The 17,967-nt window shown below is 42.3% G+C and overlaps 1 protein-coding gene and 1 long non-coding RNA gene across 2 annotated transcripts; both read right to left on the reverse strand.

Annotated features, from left to right (window-relative positions):
* Positions 1–1,682: 1,682 nt before the first annotated feature.
* On the reverse strand, positions 1,683–5,345 carry LOC128449899 (uncharacterized). Its single transcript, XR_008339921.1, has 5 exons — positions 3,519–5,345; positions 3,144–3,416; positions 3,030–3,065; positions 2,431–2,515; positions 1,683–2,317 (listed from the first exon to the last, which is right to left on the reverse strand). It is a non-coding gene; the product is annotated as an uncharacterized LOC128449899 (long non-coding RNA).
* Positions 5,346–6,675: 1,330 nt separating this feature from the next.
* Positions 6,676–16,878, reverse strand: LOC128449897 (CUB domain-containing protein 1). The gene is made up of 9 exons (XM_053433242.1): positions 16,610–16,878; positions 15,439–15,651; positions 14,950–15,312; positions 14,499–14,867; positions 12,857–13,048; positions 10,603–10,968; positions 10,163–10,519; positions 9,447–9,534; positions 6,676–7,422 (listed from the first exon to the last, which is right to left on the reverse strand). Exons 1-9 carry the CDS (start codon positions 16,677–16,679, stop codon positions 6,978–6,980), a joined length of 2,463 nt encoding a protein of 820 aa, XP_053289217.1. The 5' UTR covers positions 16,680–16,878; the 3' UTR covers positions 6,676–6,977.
* Positions 16,879–17,967: the final 1,089 nt, after the last annotated feature.

Consider the following 17,967-nt stretch of genomic DNA (forward strand, 5'->3'; position numbering starts at 1 on the left):
AGAAAATACCTTCATAGGTGTCTATGGATGAGAGTAATACAACTCAGAGCTCAAACAAAACCTAAAGAATCACGGAGACTGATGACCAATTACAATACATATGATTAACTGGATATGAAATGACTTCTACAAGAGGATATGACATTTTGATCATTTTGCGCAGCCCTAGTTTTCATTGAAATGCTTGTTCTCTCACATGAAAATACTTTGTTCTTTAAAATGCACAACAATGTTTGTCAGTAGGACTTCCTGATATCTTCCTCAACGATGAATGGACACACATTCTGTTCATCCACCGACTGCCCTACCTTACACATGGCATGAGAGTATGATTTTGAAGGTCAGATTTCAAAAACATCTCAGAGTTCATTTTTACTGTTTTAGATTCTTAGTACTGGAGATCCTTAACATCTTTCTGTCTAAAGTCGATTTTAGGTCTATTTAAGATGACGTGTACTGTTTGTAGTGATCTATTAATGCAGAATGCAACAAATTGGCAGCTAACATGGTCTATCAATGAGGCCTAACTGGTTTGACCGCTATAGAGGCTTTTGGAATATATTAACTTTATATGAACGGCATATCAACGACAATAAAGAACCAATGTCTGCTGCAGATGTTCTTTAGAAATTTGTATTATTGTACAAAGATAACAAGAACTGTAGGAGTAACCTTTTGTAATTCATTTCTTTGTCAACATAACACACCATTCATTATGTAAGAGAAGTTTTTTATGAGATCAAATTCTGACCTGATGTTTTGACAGATTCTTCTTCAGCGTGTCTTACAGTGCAGGGCTGTAATATTAATGTTGCTCTCTGTCCTGCACCTCACATCACTTCTCTGTTCCTCTGGTAACTCAGACCAAATGCTTTCCTGAAAATCCATGTCATATTTATACTGTATTTTGGCAAACTGTGTGCACACAGCAGCACTGGATGATCTTGAGTCTTTACTTTGTTGCTCATACTGTGAGTTATATCAGTCATTATAAGAGTGAAGTCCTCGCAAAGAGATGTAATCCCTGACACAGCCAATATTTTCAACATTATTAGAAATAGCTCTGTTTGTTTAAACCCCTGTTTATCAAACAAAGTGGAAAAAACTATTCTTCTCAGGTTCCTTTTCATCCTCTAATGCAATAAAGAGAAGAACTGAAAATAAAATCGACTGCATTAAATTACTACCAAAGATGCCGGCTTCTAAAGGCATGCACATGTATTTATTTTACAGTAATGTGCTTCTTTTAAATGATAAACAGTGTAGTATATGAGGAATAATGCATCTTAATTATCTTGACAGACACATAATGGTTTCGGGTCTTTCTAAAAAAATGTAGCATTTAAATCCAGAGCCTAAATTAGCGAAGTAAATTGTGAAATTTAAAAAATCTATTTTACTCAATCAGCTGAATGGAAATATTTTATCAAGTGCATGTAGAATATATATGTAGAGTATTTCTTTCTTTCTCTCTCTTTCTACATTTCTTGTCTGTTTGTAGTACTTTTGTGTGTCTCTCAGTAGCCATTTTGTGCCACTTCAGACTTGTGTTGTGTCTTAGTCTTTTTTTTGTCTGTTTGCAGTGGATTTGTGTCAAATTGTATTTGTTTGGTTAATCTTTATAGTTATTTTCAGTTTCTTGGTAGTTGTTTGTTCTGCCTTAAAAGATATAAAACAAGCACGACGATCTCCATGACTTTTATAACTTCAGACGACAAGAAATAGCAAATAACGATTCAAAGGGAGCAAACAACATGGAACCTCGAACAAACACAGGAGAAATGATACATGTAAAATGATTTAGAACAGTCAATTATATTAATGATTAGATAATAAGATATAACAAATACGATTCTTAGTTTCAAAATGTACTCAAAGGAGAGACGTTTAAATGTGCAAAAGTATTGACATTGACAAATGTGACAACTGAAACAATAACATTTGTATTGGAAGCTATCAAATCTGCACCATCAGCAAATGTAGTCATCCTTATAAATCCTAAACATCTCATTTAATTCAATTCAAAAATATATCAGGCAGCACTATTTTGACATGTGACCATGAAATACTACAAATTGCAGCACTGACTGAGCTTTCTCATAGGTTTGACCCAATAGTTAATACTTTCTCTGGGCTTCAGAAGAGAGTTTCCCTTTAAGTGCCACAATAAGATTCCTTTTCCAACAGGTTGGACATCTCCATCCAGGACAGGTCCCACTGCACCTCCGTCACATCCAACTTGGTGGCAGGAAGCACCCCTGCTGTAACTTCCTGTTTGGAAACTGGCCAGCAGCTCCAAGTGCAGAACTTCTGGTACCTTCAGGAAAATACAACAGGCAGTGAATCATTTACTTCACCACCTGTTGGGCTTGTCGTTCATGCAGTAGAACGTAGGACGTCAAGACGGATGAAGATTTTATAAATACTAACCTCTACTGACAAACGAGCCAAACAGTCAAAGGAATGACGATCAGAAGTAGAACCCCACATGAAGCAATGATCCATTTCCAGGAACCTGATCAAGATGACATAATACTTGTTTAAATAAATAAAACTGTTATAATAACAACAACAATTGGATTTCCAATCATCTTGGCGGACACATGTAGTAAGTGTCAGGAAAGGGCCCAATGTATTTTGGTATTAAGCCGATCCAGTCATTTTTGATCTCTTTCTTTAACATTGTGCTTTTAAAACGTTTTCCCAGGGAATAATTCTTGGACCTTAATGAAAAAAATCTGCCGTATGTAGAGGACTGATATCTATGAGTGTGTGAAATTTGGTGCGGCTTGATTGTATTTAAGGGGACTGCTGGGCCTTGGTGAATATGCGCTCTACTGAGTCCCATTGTAGTTTCTTTCATCTCATTAGATCCTGAGGGATCTTCCTGATGAAATTAGACCTTGATGAAAGACAGAGCAGGAGGAGAACCAGACAACCAAAAGGCTTCACTCAATAATGGAAAATGTGTTGATTAATATTGAGTATTTCCTCCAAAACAAGTAGATGTATATAAATAAGAAAAATACCAGTGGAGGCTGGAGTCTCCTCTGATGTGAAGTTTCCTAAAAGAAACAACAGTTGATATGTGACACTGATCCACTTCTATAGAACACACAGCAGAGTGATGATGTTCAGCTGACCTCTGTCCGGTCTCACTGATAACCAGCTCTCTGGACTCTGCAGCTGTCTGTCGTGGGACGCACACCTGTAGAAGCCTTCATCTTCCCGTGTCACATTCTTAAGAGTCATCTTTATGACTCGGTCTGAACCGGACGAACTGTTAGAGTTAATCAATGCTCCGTTTTTAAAGAAGCTGGTTTGTTTGTGTTTGCCGCTCTGATGCTGACAACACAAGGTGACATCGTCACCCGTAAACACAGGGGAGGCTTGGGTCTTCAGAATGATGTCGCCATCTGTGGAAGAAAAATAGAAGGCATCCTCACACCAGTACACTCCACTGGTCCCACTGGCAGCAGTGAACACAAATACTTCAGACTTGCAAGGGCTCATGCTACCTCCTGGCGTTGAATAGTGAACGGTGAGGTTTGAGGTCCCTGCTTTTAGGTCAGGAGAGAAATGCACCAGCTTCCACCCTGAGGAGTTAGTCTGAGATGTGAGTCACTGCAGAGTGAAACACTCCCCACTGAACATCTGTCTGGTGTCAGGAGTCAGAGAGAGCGAGGGAGGGGGCAACTCTAGGACAGAGGTTGACAGAGAGAAATTGGGGGAAAAGGGGAGAGAAGATGAGAGAAGCAACAGAAACAGTCTGCGATTGAGGCTTTTCAGACGTATCCTGGTTTGACGATTGGTCAATCTGTAATGGACATAACTGAAATAGCCACATATCTTGACAAAATGTCAGAAACAACACAAAAACAGAGATGTGTTTGGCATAGTCAGAAAGTTTGGACAACCAATCAGGGATGAGTAAAGTCATTTGAAAGCAATCCATCGATGTGTCTGCCATTGTTACCTCTGCCGAGGTCAGAGGTCGTGTTTTCACCCCTGTCTGTTTGTTTGAAAGGAAAATAACACAAGAACAACCCAACAGATTTGCATGGAACTTGGTGGAACAATTTGGTTTGAGTCAGAGAAGAAGCCATTATATTTGGATCTTCCTGTAACATTTTGAGATTCTACGTTTTTCAACACTTTCACCATTTTCCAAGGGAGCAATCTTGAAGGAAAAAGATCTGGCACATTTATGGAACTAATATCTATGAGTGAGTGTAGCAGCTTGATTGAATTTAAGGGGACTGATGGGCCTTGGCGGAGGTGCGCTCCACCGAATGCCCTTCTAGTTTTAACTGTAAATCTCCGCTGTCTGTGAAACTTCTGCTCTCACTTAATGTGATTTGCCTTCAGCTGTACTCTAATCTCCATACTTGCTCGACTGTAGTCTCTAAAATCACCTGTGCCTACACTTCACTAACAATTATACATTTAGGAAACACCCTTCTCATGTGATAATCTGTCAAACCCAGTCAACATGAATTTCTCCAGTAGGGGTCAGATTGCATATTTAATTCCTACATGAACAACAAAAAACCAACAATGTATCTAATGTTAGCATGCTGTGTCCTGCTCAATGTTGTTAAAGCAGGACAATGGCTTCACATCTCACAGTGATGACATAGGATTTTATAATAATGAGACATATTAGCATTGAGTAATAAAAGGGTGTAAAATATGATGACTTGCTCTTATAATAACCTTGCTGGTGCAAGGACACTAATACTTTTAAAGGTAATGGTAGATGGCTCTCTGATTGGTTTATTGCATGTTATGCCCAAAACCCACCTCTGAATAGTAAAGAGACAAAAAAAAAATCTTGTGTCGAGTGCAGCAACATTTTGTAATAAATCAAGTACTACAGGGAGAGTTGTGTCTGTTTTTGGATTCAATGTTTGGCTAAAAATGTATGACTGAAGATATCCTATTGATAATTAATATACATTTTTTTTGACAGTTTTACATTTTGAGATTGACCTGTCCGGGGTGTACCCTCTCACCTAATGTCAGCTAGGGTTCGCTCCAGGGACCCTCAAAGGGGTTTTCAACATTTTATTGCTGCTAAACACAGTCAGTCATGAAGCCAAAATAAGCTTAAATGAATAAACAAATTAAAAAAAAATCTTCTGACAGTTTTCTGATCAATTAGAAATAGTATAAACCATGTTTTGACCCATGATAGGGAGGAGTGACAGAGGCTGTTTTGAGGAAAATAAGAGCCTCTATGTGTCTCTGCATTAGTCAGTTTGAGAATACACAACCTCTGTACTCATCTGATTCTTCCTGTGCAAAGCAGAAACCTGATGCCGCGCTGCAGTGGCTGCAGTCGTTGCTGCTGCTCACCTGACACTCCAAGCGAGACTGGCTGGGCCTTTAGCTCAACCTCAGTCCGGTTCTCCCGACACTCGGCTTGGCACCAGTACCTGTCGGCCTCCTCCCGTGTTACCGCGGTCATGAAGTAGCTGTCACCAGAGACCAGGTGCCTGGGGGGGAGCCCTGTGTGGTTTGGACCTGAACCACCAGTAGCTCTTCACAAAAGCAGAGAGGGACTCCACTGTGCACTGCAGTAGCACACTCTCACCCAGGTAGATGTTTGGCCCCGGAGGCTTCACAGAGACACTGGCCTCCAGAGATCCTGCAGGAACAGGGGGGGCTACATTATGGGCTTTTTCATGCCGGGGTTAGGGTTAGGGCTGCTGCGCTGGCTTTCTCACTCTGCCAAGTAACGTCTCTCATCAAAACAGCAGGATTACAGCCAAGGAGTTTAGCTCATAGTAAATGATGCACGGAGTGAAATTGTAAGTACAGGTAGTTACAGAATGTGGCTATCTGTAGTTGTTAACGATTGTTACCTGCTTAAATTTAGGTTTACTTGAGGCAAATGAAAGGGAATATTGTAATGAGCTATGTTAACACTAAGCTAGCTAGCTAGCTAGCTATTTTGTTAGAAAATGTCTCCAGTGAGCAAGAGTGTGAACGAGCAAATTTGAAATGTAAGAAATAACTATCGACAGCTCTCTATTCTTTGCATTAATATCTATCTCTAGTATTTTAAAACAATAATATCAGTGCCTATAGAATGTTGTTGTATATAATCAGTTCATATTTGTGTTGTCAAATTTCACAATGACCCTGAAATTCTGTCTCTTCTGTTATCTTATACTGAATGAATGCAAGCAAAGATACAGAAAAAAATCACACTCTTTCTGATTGAACCAATCTATGAACTGTATGAAACATGGATAATATCCGCAGCCCCAAATGAGCCCAAAAAAAATTGGCACGTGCTGTGTGCGCAAACATTCAGCAGCCTTAGGGGCTAAGCCCCCCCTTTCTTTCAACCCTAGAAACGCCCCTGGCAGGAGTGTATCTACCAGCTCTGCAGGGCACATTTACAGTGTAGTGATTACTAAAAGCTTCGGCAGCAGGCGGAGGGACTGTGATAACAGACACACAGGGAGGACTCCGTGCACACTCACTGCTGCTGCAATCGCCTGCAACACAGACCATCATCAGCCTTCAGGTTCAGATGATGCCAGAAAGTGCAAATTATTGCAGCAGCAGCGGAGTCCTCCTCTCTATTCAGATACTAATATAAAACTCAGCGTTTAAACAGCACACAGTGCAAACATCCATAATATGTACAACATGACACATGTACAATATCAACAAATTTAAAACATTCATAGTTTAAAAGGAAAACAGCGCTTTACAGTGGGAAGAAATAGTATTTAGGGAGTGATTGATACTTTGAGAGAAAATGTGTCTTCATTGAAAATAAAAGGTAACAGCAGCATGCACGTTTGAACAGTGTTACTTGGTGTGCGTGGCTGTGATGCAAAACTACGCTCAGAAAACAGAGCTCCTCTCAGGGCTGAGCTGCAGGTAATCACACAGATGCCAGGGAATGAATATGTCAAATGACCAAGTACGAAGCAGAAAAGGTGAATCCAATCTCCTCCTCAGTTTCCTCCCTCCGGCTCCAGCCTCGGCCCAAGACTCGGAGAGCTCTCCTCCCCGATCGGGTCCCTGCTCTGGTAAATCTCATTGTCCACCAGCTCATGGCTCGGGGGCCTGTTGGGAAGCGGAGGACCCCCTTCAGCTGGGTACAAGAACGGGCGATAAATCCCGTCAGCCGAGTCATTGACGCTGGAGGATTTGGAGACCAGTGGCTTTTGAGAGTCCGTGTGTCCGGGGAAGGACCGGTACGTGTCGGTCTCTCCGTAGACGCCGATCTCCATTCCCTTTCTCAGCAGGTGTGTGTAGACCAGCGTTTCCTCAATGGAGGCGTACACGTGGGACTCGTTGTCTTCACGCGATTTGGGGAAGTTGTTTTGTCCGGGCAGGAAGCTGGTGCCGTTCGGATTGTAGATGGAAACTTGGTGATTCAGCAGCTTCTTCTTCTTCCTGTTTGACAGAAGAAACAAGAGGATGAGAGTTTTGGAGACATGTAAAGCATCACTTCTTACAGCGGGCTGGAGCCTGTCCCTGCTGAGATTGGGGGAGAGGCAGGGTTCACCCTGGATAGGTCGCCATCACAGGGCCGACATACAGTGCCTTGCATAAGTATTCACCCCCTTTGGACTTTTCTACATTTTGTCATGGTATAACCACAGATTAAAATTTATTTCATCGTGAGTTTATGTAATGGACCAACACAAAATAGTGCATCATTTGGAAGTGGGGGGAAATATTACATGGATTTCACAATTATTTACAAATAAAAATCTGAAAAGTGTTGAGTGCATATGTATTCACCCCCTTTACTGTGAAACCCCTAACAAAGATCTGGTGCGACCAATTGCATTCACAAGTCACATTTGCAAGTCACATAATTAGTAAATAGGGTCCACCTGTCTGCAATTTAATCTCAGTATAAATACACCTGTTCTGTGACGGACTCAGAGTTTGTTGGAGATCATTACTGAACAAACAGCATCATGAAGACCAAGGAGCTCACCAAACAGGTCAGGGATAAAGTTGTGGAGAAATATGAAGCAGGGTTAGGTTATAAAAAAATATCCAGAGCCTTGAACATCTCTCTGAGCACCATAAAATCCATCATAAGAAAATGGAAAGAATATGGCACAACCGCAAACCTACCAAGAGGAGGCCGTCCACCCAAACTGAAGAGTCGGACAAGGAGAAAATGAATCAGAGAAGCAACCAGGAGGCCCATGGTTACTCTGGAGGAGTTGCAGAGATCCACAGCTGAGGTGGGAGAATCTGTCCACAGGACAACTATTAGTCGTCTACTCCACAAATCTGGCCTTTATGGAAGAGTGGCAAGAAGAAAGCCATTGTTGAAAGGGATCCATAAAAAATCCCGTTTGGAGTTTGCCAGAAGCCATGTGGGAGACACAGCAAACATGTGGAAGAAGGTGCTCTGGTCAGATGAGACCAAAATTGAACTTTTTGGCCTCAATGCAAAACGCTATGTGTGGCGAAAACCCAACACTGCCCATCACCCTGAGCACACCATCCCAACAGTGAAACATGGTGGTGGTAGCATCATGCTGTGGGGATGCTTCTCTTCAGCAGGTACAGGGAAACTGGTCAGAATAGAGGGAAAGATGGATGGAGCCAAATACAGGGAAATCCTTGAAGAAAATCTGATGCAGTCTGCAAAAGACTTGAGACTGGGGCGGAGGTTCATCTTCCAGCAGGACAATGACCCTAAACATACAGCCAGAGCTACAAAGGAATGGTTTGGATTAAAGAATGTTAATGTCTTAAAATGGCCCAGTCAAAGCCCAGACCTCAATCCAATAGAGAATCTATGGCAAGACTTGAAGATTGCGGTTCACAGACGGTCTCCATCCAATCTGACTGAGCTTCATCTTTTTTGCCAAGAAGAATGGACAAACCTTTCCATCTCTAGATGTGCAAAGCTGGTAGAGACATACCCCAAAAGACTTGCAGCTGTAATTGCAGCGAAAGGGGGTTCTACCAAGTATTGACACAGGGGGGTGAATACTTATGCACCCAACAGATGTCAACTTTTTTGTTCTCATTATTGTTTGTGTCACAATAAAATTTATTTTGCACCTCCAAAGTACTATGCATGTTTGTTGATCAAACGGGAAAAAGTTTATTTAAGTCTATTTGAATTCCAGTTAGTAACAGTACATAATGGGAAAAAGTCCAATGGGGGTGAATACTTATGCAAGGCACTGTACAGAGATAAACTCTCACACTCACAGCAACGGTCAAATTAAAGTGTCCAGCTAACCTAACTCCAATCTGGATGTCTTTGGATTGAAGCTAGAGAACAGGCGGAAAACTGATTTGGGAAGAACATGCAAATTCCACAAGATCCCGTCTGAACCGGGACTCAAACCAGGAACCTTCTAGCTGTGGGGCACCAGCCCTGCTCATTCTTTCTTAACAAAAAATGCAGACATTTCAAAACATGGAGCAGAGTCACTTACCTAATGACCAGACAGACGACTACCAGCACGATGATGAAAATGACCAACAGAGCGGCCACCACACTCAGGATGGTGGTCAGCAGAAAGTCTAGAAACAGATCAAATGTTTCATTAGTACTTTGTGCCACAGATTACACACCGAGTACATGGCATACTCTAGCAGCACAATCTTTGGAGTAAAAGTGTCCGTGAACAAAATCTCCCCCATTTAGTGTGATATCGTGCAGTAGATTAAGTTTGAAAGTTTTAATGTATCCGTCTCTCTAGATGAAGAAATTAATGCATTTTACGGATGAGTAAATTATAGAGATTTTGCGAACAGATCCAATACCACATCTTTTTGGAATATATTTCATGCTGAAAGTACCACAGGTAAAACAGTGACATGTACTGTATGCAAGACTTCAGTTTTGAGATATATAAAGGACCCAATTGTTTTTTTGGAAATGTATTCTTTTCTATTTTCAGTTTTGACTGAATAATAAAATTAGTTGTATTACTTTAGCTCATTTTCTGTATATATATATATATGTGTGTTTTATATATATGAGTTATTATTATTTTGAAATAAACCTGTATCAGATTGGTCCCCGTTACTGGCCGATACGCAAAGTTCCTTTATCTGAATGGCTATAAGGAAGGTAATAACACTATAAGAACATCTCTAGTAAATTACTGTCCAAATATAAAAAAAGAAAGTTAACATCTCCTCTTACTCTTGCTCTCCTGCAACGTGATCTTGGTGAGGACGCTGAATATTCTTCTCTCAGGCATGCAGTTGGACATGTTGAGGTAGAACCTCTCCGAGACTGTGAGCTCCTCCTCAGCCTCCTCATCCTCCCTGCGGCTGTAGTCCTCCTCCCGGCGGCCGACCCTCTGCACCCTGATCTTGGTGTGGCGGCTGCTGCACTTGGGCTGGCTGACGTTTACAAACATCAGGTGCGCCTCCATCTTCGGTGGCACGGAGACGATCCAAGAGACGGTGGCGTAAGGTTTCATTCCCTCCGGCCAACCGGGAGTGGCCAAGAGGACGGGGGCGTTTTTCTTTGAAGATACAGTGAAAATATATCTTTCTGAAAGTGAGTTAGAAAGAAAGAATATTTAATACAATAGAATAGTTGAAATTTACTGAATTGAACTGAGGCTGTTAAATTACCCGATATCTCGTCTTTAAAAAAGGCGTCCAGCACGTTCTTGTAACACGTCTTCAGTGAGTTTCTCCCCGTGTTGGACGCGGTGACGGACATGTTGGTGTGGATCTGGATCTTCTGAATGGCTCCCTGAGGACAGAAGTGTCCGATACTTGTGCCGTCGTCTTCGGCCACCTTGATGAGGAGGCTGTCGTTGCACAGCTGCCCAGGTAGGGACTGTCTGAGGGGCCCGGCGGGGGAGGTCAGCTCCACGGTGCCGTGCGCGGGGGGGCGGAGATGCCAGGTCACGCTGCTCACAGGGGCCGGGAGGCAGCTCGGTAGCACGGGCAGCGAGAGGCGCACCGGAGGACAGTCTTGGGGGTCACGACACTCTGGCAGGGAAATGACAATCATTTAAATAGAGGACAAGAGGGTTATAAATAAACAGAAATTCTCGTTTTCTATAATAACTACTCTGTGTAAACCATAGACTGCATATAAACATGGACGACATGATGGCCCCTTAAAAAAGGGTTGCCAAAGCCTTCTAGTAACTGGCTGCAGTATAGGTCATAAAATTTCACTTCAAGGTTTTGGCTGAAGTGCCTCTCCTTGGAAATGCAAGAAAACTGCCAGTGCGGGGAGATACGGGCTGATACGGTTTAGCTTCAGGTTAGATTTGAAAATGAGCACGGCTCTCCCGATTCGCTGAAGGCTGCCCACCATTGATTAGAATTTGTTAACCTTGTCAAGTATCGGTAGATGTGATGATACAGAAACAACACAAATGGTTGACTCTCCATCAACATGGCTGTGCTAGGTCCAAGACACCAACTCTCTCGGCTCTGTCATTCACTCACATGGGTTTTCCTACCATAGCTATGCCGATGACACCCAACTAATCCTGTCTTTTCCCCGATCAGAAACACAGGTGGCAGCACGAATCTCTGCCTGTCTGACTGACATCTCTCAGTGGAGGTCTGCACACCACCTGAAGATTAACCTTGACAAGACTGAACTACTTTTCCTTCCAGAGAAAGACTCTCCCACCCACGACCTGACTATTAAGTCTGACTCAGACTGCTAGGAACCTGGATGTGACACTCGATAGCCATTTCTCTCTTACTGCCAACATTACTGCAACAACACGGTCCTGTAGATTCATGCTGTACAACATCAGGAGAATACGCCCCCTTCTCACTCAGAAGGCGGTGGAGGTTCTTGTCCAGGCTCTGGTCATCTCACGCATAGACTACTGTAACTCCCTCCTGGCAGGTCTAACTGCTACTGCCATCCGACCTTTGCAGTTCATCCAGAATGCAGCAGCTCGACTGGTTTAACCAACCTAAATTCCCTCACACTACTCCGCTCCTCCGCTCCCTTCACTGGTTACCAGTGGTTGCCTGCATCCGGTTCAAAACACTAGTACTTGCTTACCATGCTGTGAACGGATCAGGTCCAGTCTACATCCAGAACATGGTCAAACGTTACACCCCAGCTCGTTCACTCCGCTCTGCTTCGGCTAATCGGCTCGTTGCTCCCTCACTGCGAGCTAAACACTCATCAAAATCACCACCTTATGCTTTCCTGGCTCCTAGATGGTGGAATGAGCTCCCCATTGACATCCGGACATCAGAAAGTATACACATCTTCCTACTATACCTTGAATTAAAAAAAATATATATATATACACTAACAACTTTTGAAACTAACACTTTTAGTAGCACTTACTTATAGCACTTTGTAGTTTTGCTTTATTTTGAAGAAATTGTACTTTCTTGATTCTTGTCGTCCTGGGTCTGTACCCTCGGGGTTGAATGCACTTGTTGTAAGTCGCTTTGGATAAAAGCAGCAGCTAAATGAAATGTAATGTAATGTAAAGGCGGTTTGAAACACCAGGCGGCGCTATGAGCCGTGTTCGAGCCATAAATGTAGAGGTTTTATTTATAGATTTGGTTATAAACTTTTAAAACTTGCATTTAAATCCTGCATTCATGTACTTCATCGAAGAACAGTCACATAATTTAGTTTACAGCTCAAAAAACACAGTTCCTTTTTCTCATATATGGTATCTCTCATTTTAGGTTGTTCTTCTCATTCTGATGTTTGGAATAATTGAAAAATCACACTTTTTAAAGTAATTTTGTTACCATGCAAATAGATGTAGAATAGAATTGAATCTTTATGATATGAACCATTTATCCCAGTATAGATCATTTTAAAAATGTATATCTTCTATTTCCAGGGAATCCCCTGTTTGACCCTCATATCTGGACTTACCAATAACTTTCATGGCGGTGACCTCTACGTCCTCGGGGGTGCAGTCCTGGAACAATAGCAGGCTGTTTGAAGTGACCGTGATGTTCTCCTTGGTCACAGAGTTGATTTTCATCTCACAGGCAGAAGTTGGCCTCAGCTTCCTGATGTAAAGAAAGAGGCCCTCCGCTTTGCTCAGGTCCACTTTACACAACACTACAGAGAAAAACAGCACAGAGGAGATGTGAGAAGTCATTAGTCATCGCATCAACATCGATCTGGAATTTGTAATTTTGATCAGACAGATATGAGCAGGACAGGATTCCCCCCGATCAATGAAGGAAGTGAAGCCCGGTGACGTGCCGCCATCACAGTCAATCATGACTCAGCACTAGTGAGGCAATCTAAGAACTCCCCTAAGACCACCCGATTACTCAGATACAGATAACGAGGCCCACTCCCTACGTCAGTACTCATCATGTGTCAAAGACAAAAAGGGTAAAAACACTTCAACACCACTGACTAACCAAACAGCAGCTGCGTTGCAACACGATCAGAAAACAGGAAAAAAAAGATGCCTGCTACAACACGCAGAGGAGACATCCTTCACGGTAAAACCTCCACCTACACAGAGCAACCCAGTGCTACACAAGGTCAGCTAAAGACAATACTGCCTTCATTTATAAACTGGGAAATCAAACAAACATTTTCTGTCATGATTCCAACATTTAGCTTTAACAAAGTTGAGATTTGCTTCCTTTTCATTATAGTGTTTATCAAATAAATAATCTGGCACTGACCAGACCAACTCATATAATTTAAGATTAAACACCAGGCTACAGTAGCTTGTCAATATAACTGCTTTCAGATTTGCTCCCGACAGTTTCCTGAAATCTTCCAGATTTTCTCGGTGTGAAAGGCAAACTCTGAAAGATGTCCGCACATATTCTGGAGTTGGAAAACTGCTTAAGTTTGACCGAGCAAACTGGTGTGAACTAATACTAGAAGTACAGCACTGAAGTAACCATAATACTTCAAGCAGCAATATTTGATCATTATGCGACACCACCAGCTAAAAAATAAGTTATAAGCCAGGTTTAAGCAGTGGGCACAACACTGATATCAGCTTATAAAGTTGATATCTCAACCTCACTAGCATATACATCTAGCGTCAAGTTTCTGGCCACCTGATGAATCCAAGTCCAACAATTACTCTCTTTTTAGCTCCACTTTTGGTCTCAACCAACTCCTATGAGGTTTATCTGTTTCTTTAGCAGCTAACTGTGTCTGTTTGGTGCCGAGCAGATCGTGTATGATGGCTTTCTAAATGTTAACTGATTTTTTGGGGGGGTAGTTTGGATACATCGGTCTGCTGTGGCTAGTAAGAGATCGTGATCAAGATAGTTTACAGGGTGAAGAGTTTAGAATTTAAAGTTAAGTTTCAGTTGAAGCAGTTTTTGACCCTTCGAATCAGCTTATGATTATTCTGTCAGTATGTCTATAAGGTAAATTCATCAACCCAAAACATCTGGATATTTCTCTGGCTCAGCTCTATGTGATCACTGTAGCAAACCATGTCAAAGGGAAACGGTTAAAAGGTTATAACAAAACCACCAATAATCCCAAAGCTAATCACAACACAATAAACTACAGATGAGGTACAAACCTGATGATCTTGCACTTGAAGTGGACACCTGCACTTGTAGGCTGAGTCCAGGAGAATCAGCTCGTCTTCTTTCCATCTCACAGTTCCTCAGCGTCATGGAGAAGTTCCCCAACCTCTGTTCGAGCTTCGGATCGGTCAGACTCGCCACCACCGCTGCCGTCCCTTTGCTGTGGTACTCCACCGCCGTCTCCTTCTTTAGACAACTGGGCTGTGTGAGGTTAAAGAACCTTACGGCCGTCTTGTGATTGTCCGGAACGTGAAAGTACCACTCCATCAAATCGTCGTCAGGAAAGCTGTCCGGGTAGTTTGGAGATAGCAGCACGGAGGACGAGGCCCCTTTGGGTAACGTCAGAGTGATTTTGGCGAGGGCTGGAAGAGAAACGAGGAAATTAAACTGTCAAATAAAACAATTGAAAGACACACAAGAGAAGTTATTTTCAAACTAACTCACATTTGATTTCCTCCCCGACGGACACGTCAAACTGGCCGTTTTGCAGCTTCTGCCCTCCTGGGACCTCCAGAGAAAAGCTGCCCAGGATCAGTATCTGAGCGCTGCTGATAGCGCCCACTCTGCAGTATTTCCCTACGGCCACGCTCCCTGTAGTCTGCAGGGCCTGGAGGGTGTAGCTGTGTCTGTCCGGACAGCTCTCGGACGGATCTATCTGTCTCAGACCTGTGCCGCTGAAATCTATTTTGAACGCTTTGGGCGCCGCTGCCTTCAGGTTCCAAGTGAACTTTCGGTTAAAATCCAGCAGAGGAAGTGAGCCGGAGTCGGACTGGATGATGTGGCCACTGCAAGACTTTGTAGTACAATCTGAAGAAAGAATTTCCTATGAGTTTTAGAGTAAATACATCCAGCAAGACAGTCTTGATTACTTTATGAGATAACATTTCAAATAACACCTTTCACATTCCTTCAGAGAGACGTCAGCGCTCTTACCTATATTGCGGCTAATTTCGACCTTGAAAGCATCTTGAGGTCGGGGGCACTCAAACTCCACTGACATGGGAGAGTTGTTTTCATTTAACAGCAGCGATGCATCACATCTCCGGGAGCGGCCTGCCCCCGTGCACACCTTACAACCTTTGACCTGGGTGCTGGTGATGGTGAAGGTGGTGCCTCTGTCAGGGGTGATGGTCAGTTTTTGGACCCCTGGATAAACGACATTTGATTGACATGAAAAAGTGATAAAAACACTAGATGTCCGTCCCTGAATAAAGTTAGGGAGACGTCACAATAAAATCATCACTTTGGTCCAACAGAAAACCAGATAAAGATACATTTACTCTACCACCGCCGAGCAGGATCTCTTTTCATCTGTTTGTTTTTCAGCAGGATTACATGAAACTTGGTGGAAAGATGTGATATGGGTCAGGGAAGAACCACATTTTGGTGCGGATCTTGGATTTTTTTTTCAACTTCTTTAACATTCATCTAACATTTTACATTTTCACCAATTTCCCTGGGAACAACTCAATCTAGATCGAAGCCTGGCAGGTTAAGGGTATAGGCTTCAGATGTACGGCCGCTTGGCTGAATCTAAGGCCCTGGCTGAGGTATGTGCTCTACTGAGTGACTAAACCAGCTGAAAGACGGGCTGGACAGTTTGGCTCCGCTCTTCCTGTGACTAACCGGTCCCGTGCTGAGCAAACAGAGACATGTTAGCACACTACAGCTGCTAATGCTGCTGTCTGAATCAACTGTCATGTCCCGCCTCCCTGGGCTCCTTCTATATTCCTCTGTATATACATGCTCCTGGAGTGGACGACAACCTGCTGGGGAAGGATTGTTGGATTTTGTTGATCAAACAAGAGAACACAGGCCAGACACTTACAAGAACAACACAAAAACATCTCCCCACCGACAGGACACACTGCTTTGTGTTCATTCTTAACCTGATCTTGGCTACTCATTGAACTCAGAAACCACATCAGCAGTAAACAGAACAGTGACTCAAGTTTCTCTGAACAAGTTTGACAAGTGATCCATGTTGCCCTCCAGAGTTATCCTGTAATCTGAGGGAGAATCAATTATTGATCAACAGCAGAATTCAAACAGCAGCTTCCACCCTGTGTCAGCTCCACTGGTTAATAATGAAGCTGAGACCTACCTGACGCAGTGGAGACGATGCCCGTGAGGAGGAGAAGGAGCAGACCCGCTGTGATCGTGGGAGCGGACATGCTGCCTGGCCACCAGTAGAACTCTACACGTCTGAGGATCCTGAGGTGAAATCTGCGCGCATTGTCAGCGCCTGTTGTCCAGAGTGCGCAACATGTTCCTGTGGTTCTGTTGCGCAGAGATCAGGCCGCACGTCGTCTGAACGCAGTCAACGTAACTCTACTTCCTTATGTGTGTGTGTGGGTGTGTGTATGTGTGTGTCAGCAGCCCGGAGGTATTGTTAAATTACCAGGGTATGTCAAGGCGTGGCCACGTCGGCCATTTTGACAGGTACAGAGTTCATTAATGCTTAGAAAAAATAAAAGAAAAAGTAAGCAGCCAAAATAAATACAGTTCGAATATTTAAACTAACTGTAATAAAAAAATAAAAGTAAACTACTTCTACTACCACTACCATTAGTACAACTTATAATTATAATTGCTATTACAATTATACCTATAATTATAATTATAATTAAAGTCCTGTAGAGTTGATAATATTTTTTTGTTCAGTGCTTAATGTTCAAATTTAATTGTCCTATTACACATAGGAGATTTAGTTTATTACATGATTATATCAGGTTTTAAAACGAGCTCCCACATAAATAATTTATATATAAATAAAATGTAGTTTTCTCCTTTTAGAGATTTTACCACAACACTGACTAATTCACGTGTTTTCATTTTGATCCGTGTATATATCCCTAAATCTCTGTTAGAAAGGAAATATGGGTTTTGATTTCTATACTGTAAATTATTCAGGTGTGAGTCATGTTGAAACCGTTTTATATAATAGTCCTAAATCTGCGACATCTGTAATATGACTGCTTAATTTGAACCTTAACAGTGAACTAAAACGGATTCTCATCTATAAACAAAGCATTAATATTGCAAATAGATGATTTAGGCCTATGATATAATACGTTCTTGTCATGAACTCACAGTTGATAATTTCCACGATAGACATAATGCATTATTTTAAGTAGCTCTGGAATAGTTTCCTGTCCCACAATTCACCCTGATTCTGTCTCATGATTCTGCTGCTCTCTCTCTTATTATCTCATTTACCTTTATCCTGTGATTCATTTTTTGCGTCTTCCTCTAGCAACATTGGTTTTACTTTATTTTTATCCACACTTGTATTGTTTTCCACAACGCTTTTGCCATGTTTGTAAACTACTTTGGCTCATTTCCTGTAGTTTTCAACCTGCTATAAAAAATAATCTGACGAGATTTGAGTAACTTCTATACGCTCGGGATGATCACTGCCAAAAGACTCATTCTGAGGGACAGGAATGATCACCTTCTCCT

Source organism: Pleuronectes platessa, chromosome 10 (assembly GCF_947347685.1).
Source record: "Pleuronectes platessa chromosome 10, fPlePla1.1, whole genome shotgun sequence".
Lineage (NCBI taxonomy): Eukaryota > Metazoa > Chordata > Actinopteri > Pleuronectiformes > Pleuronectidae > Pleuronectes > Pleuronectes platessa.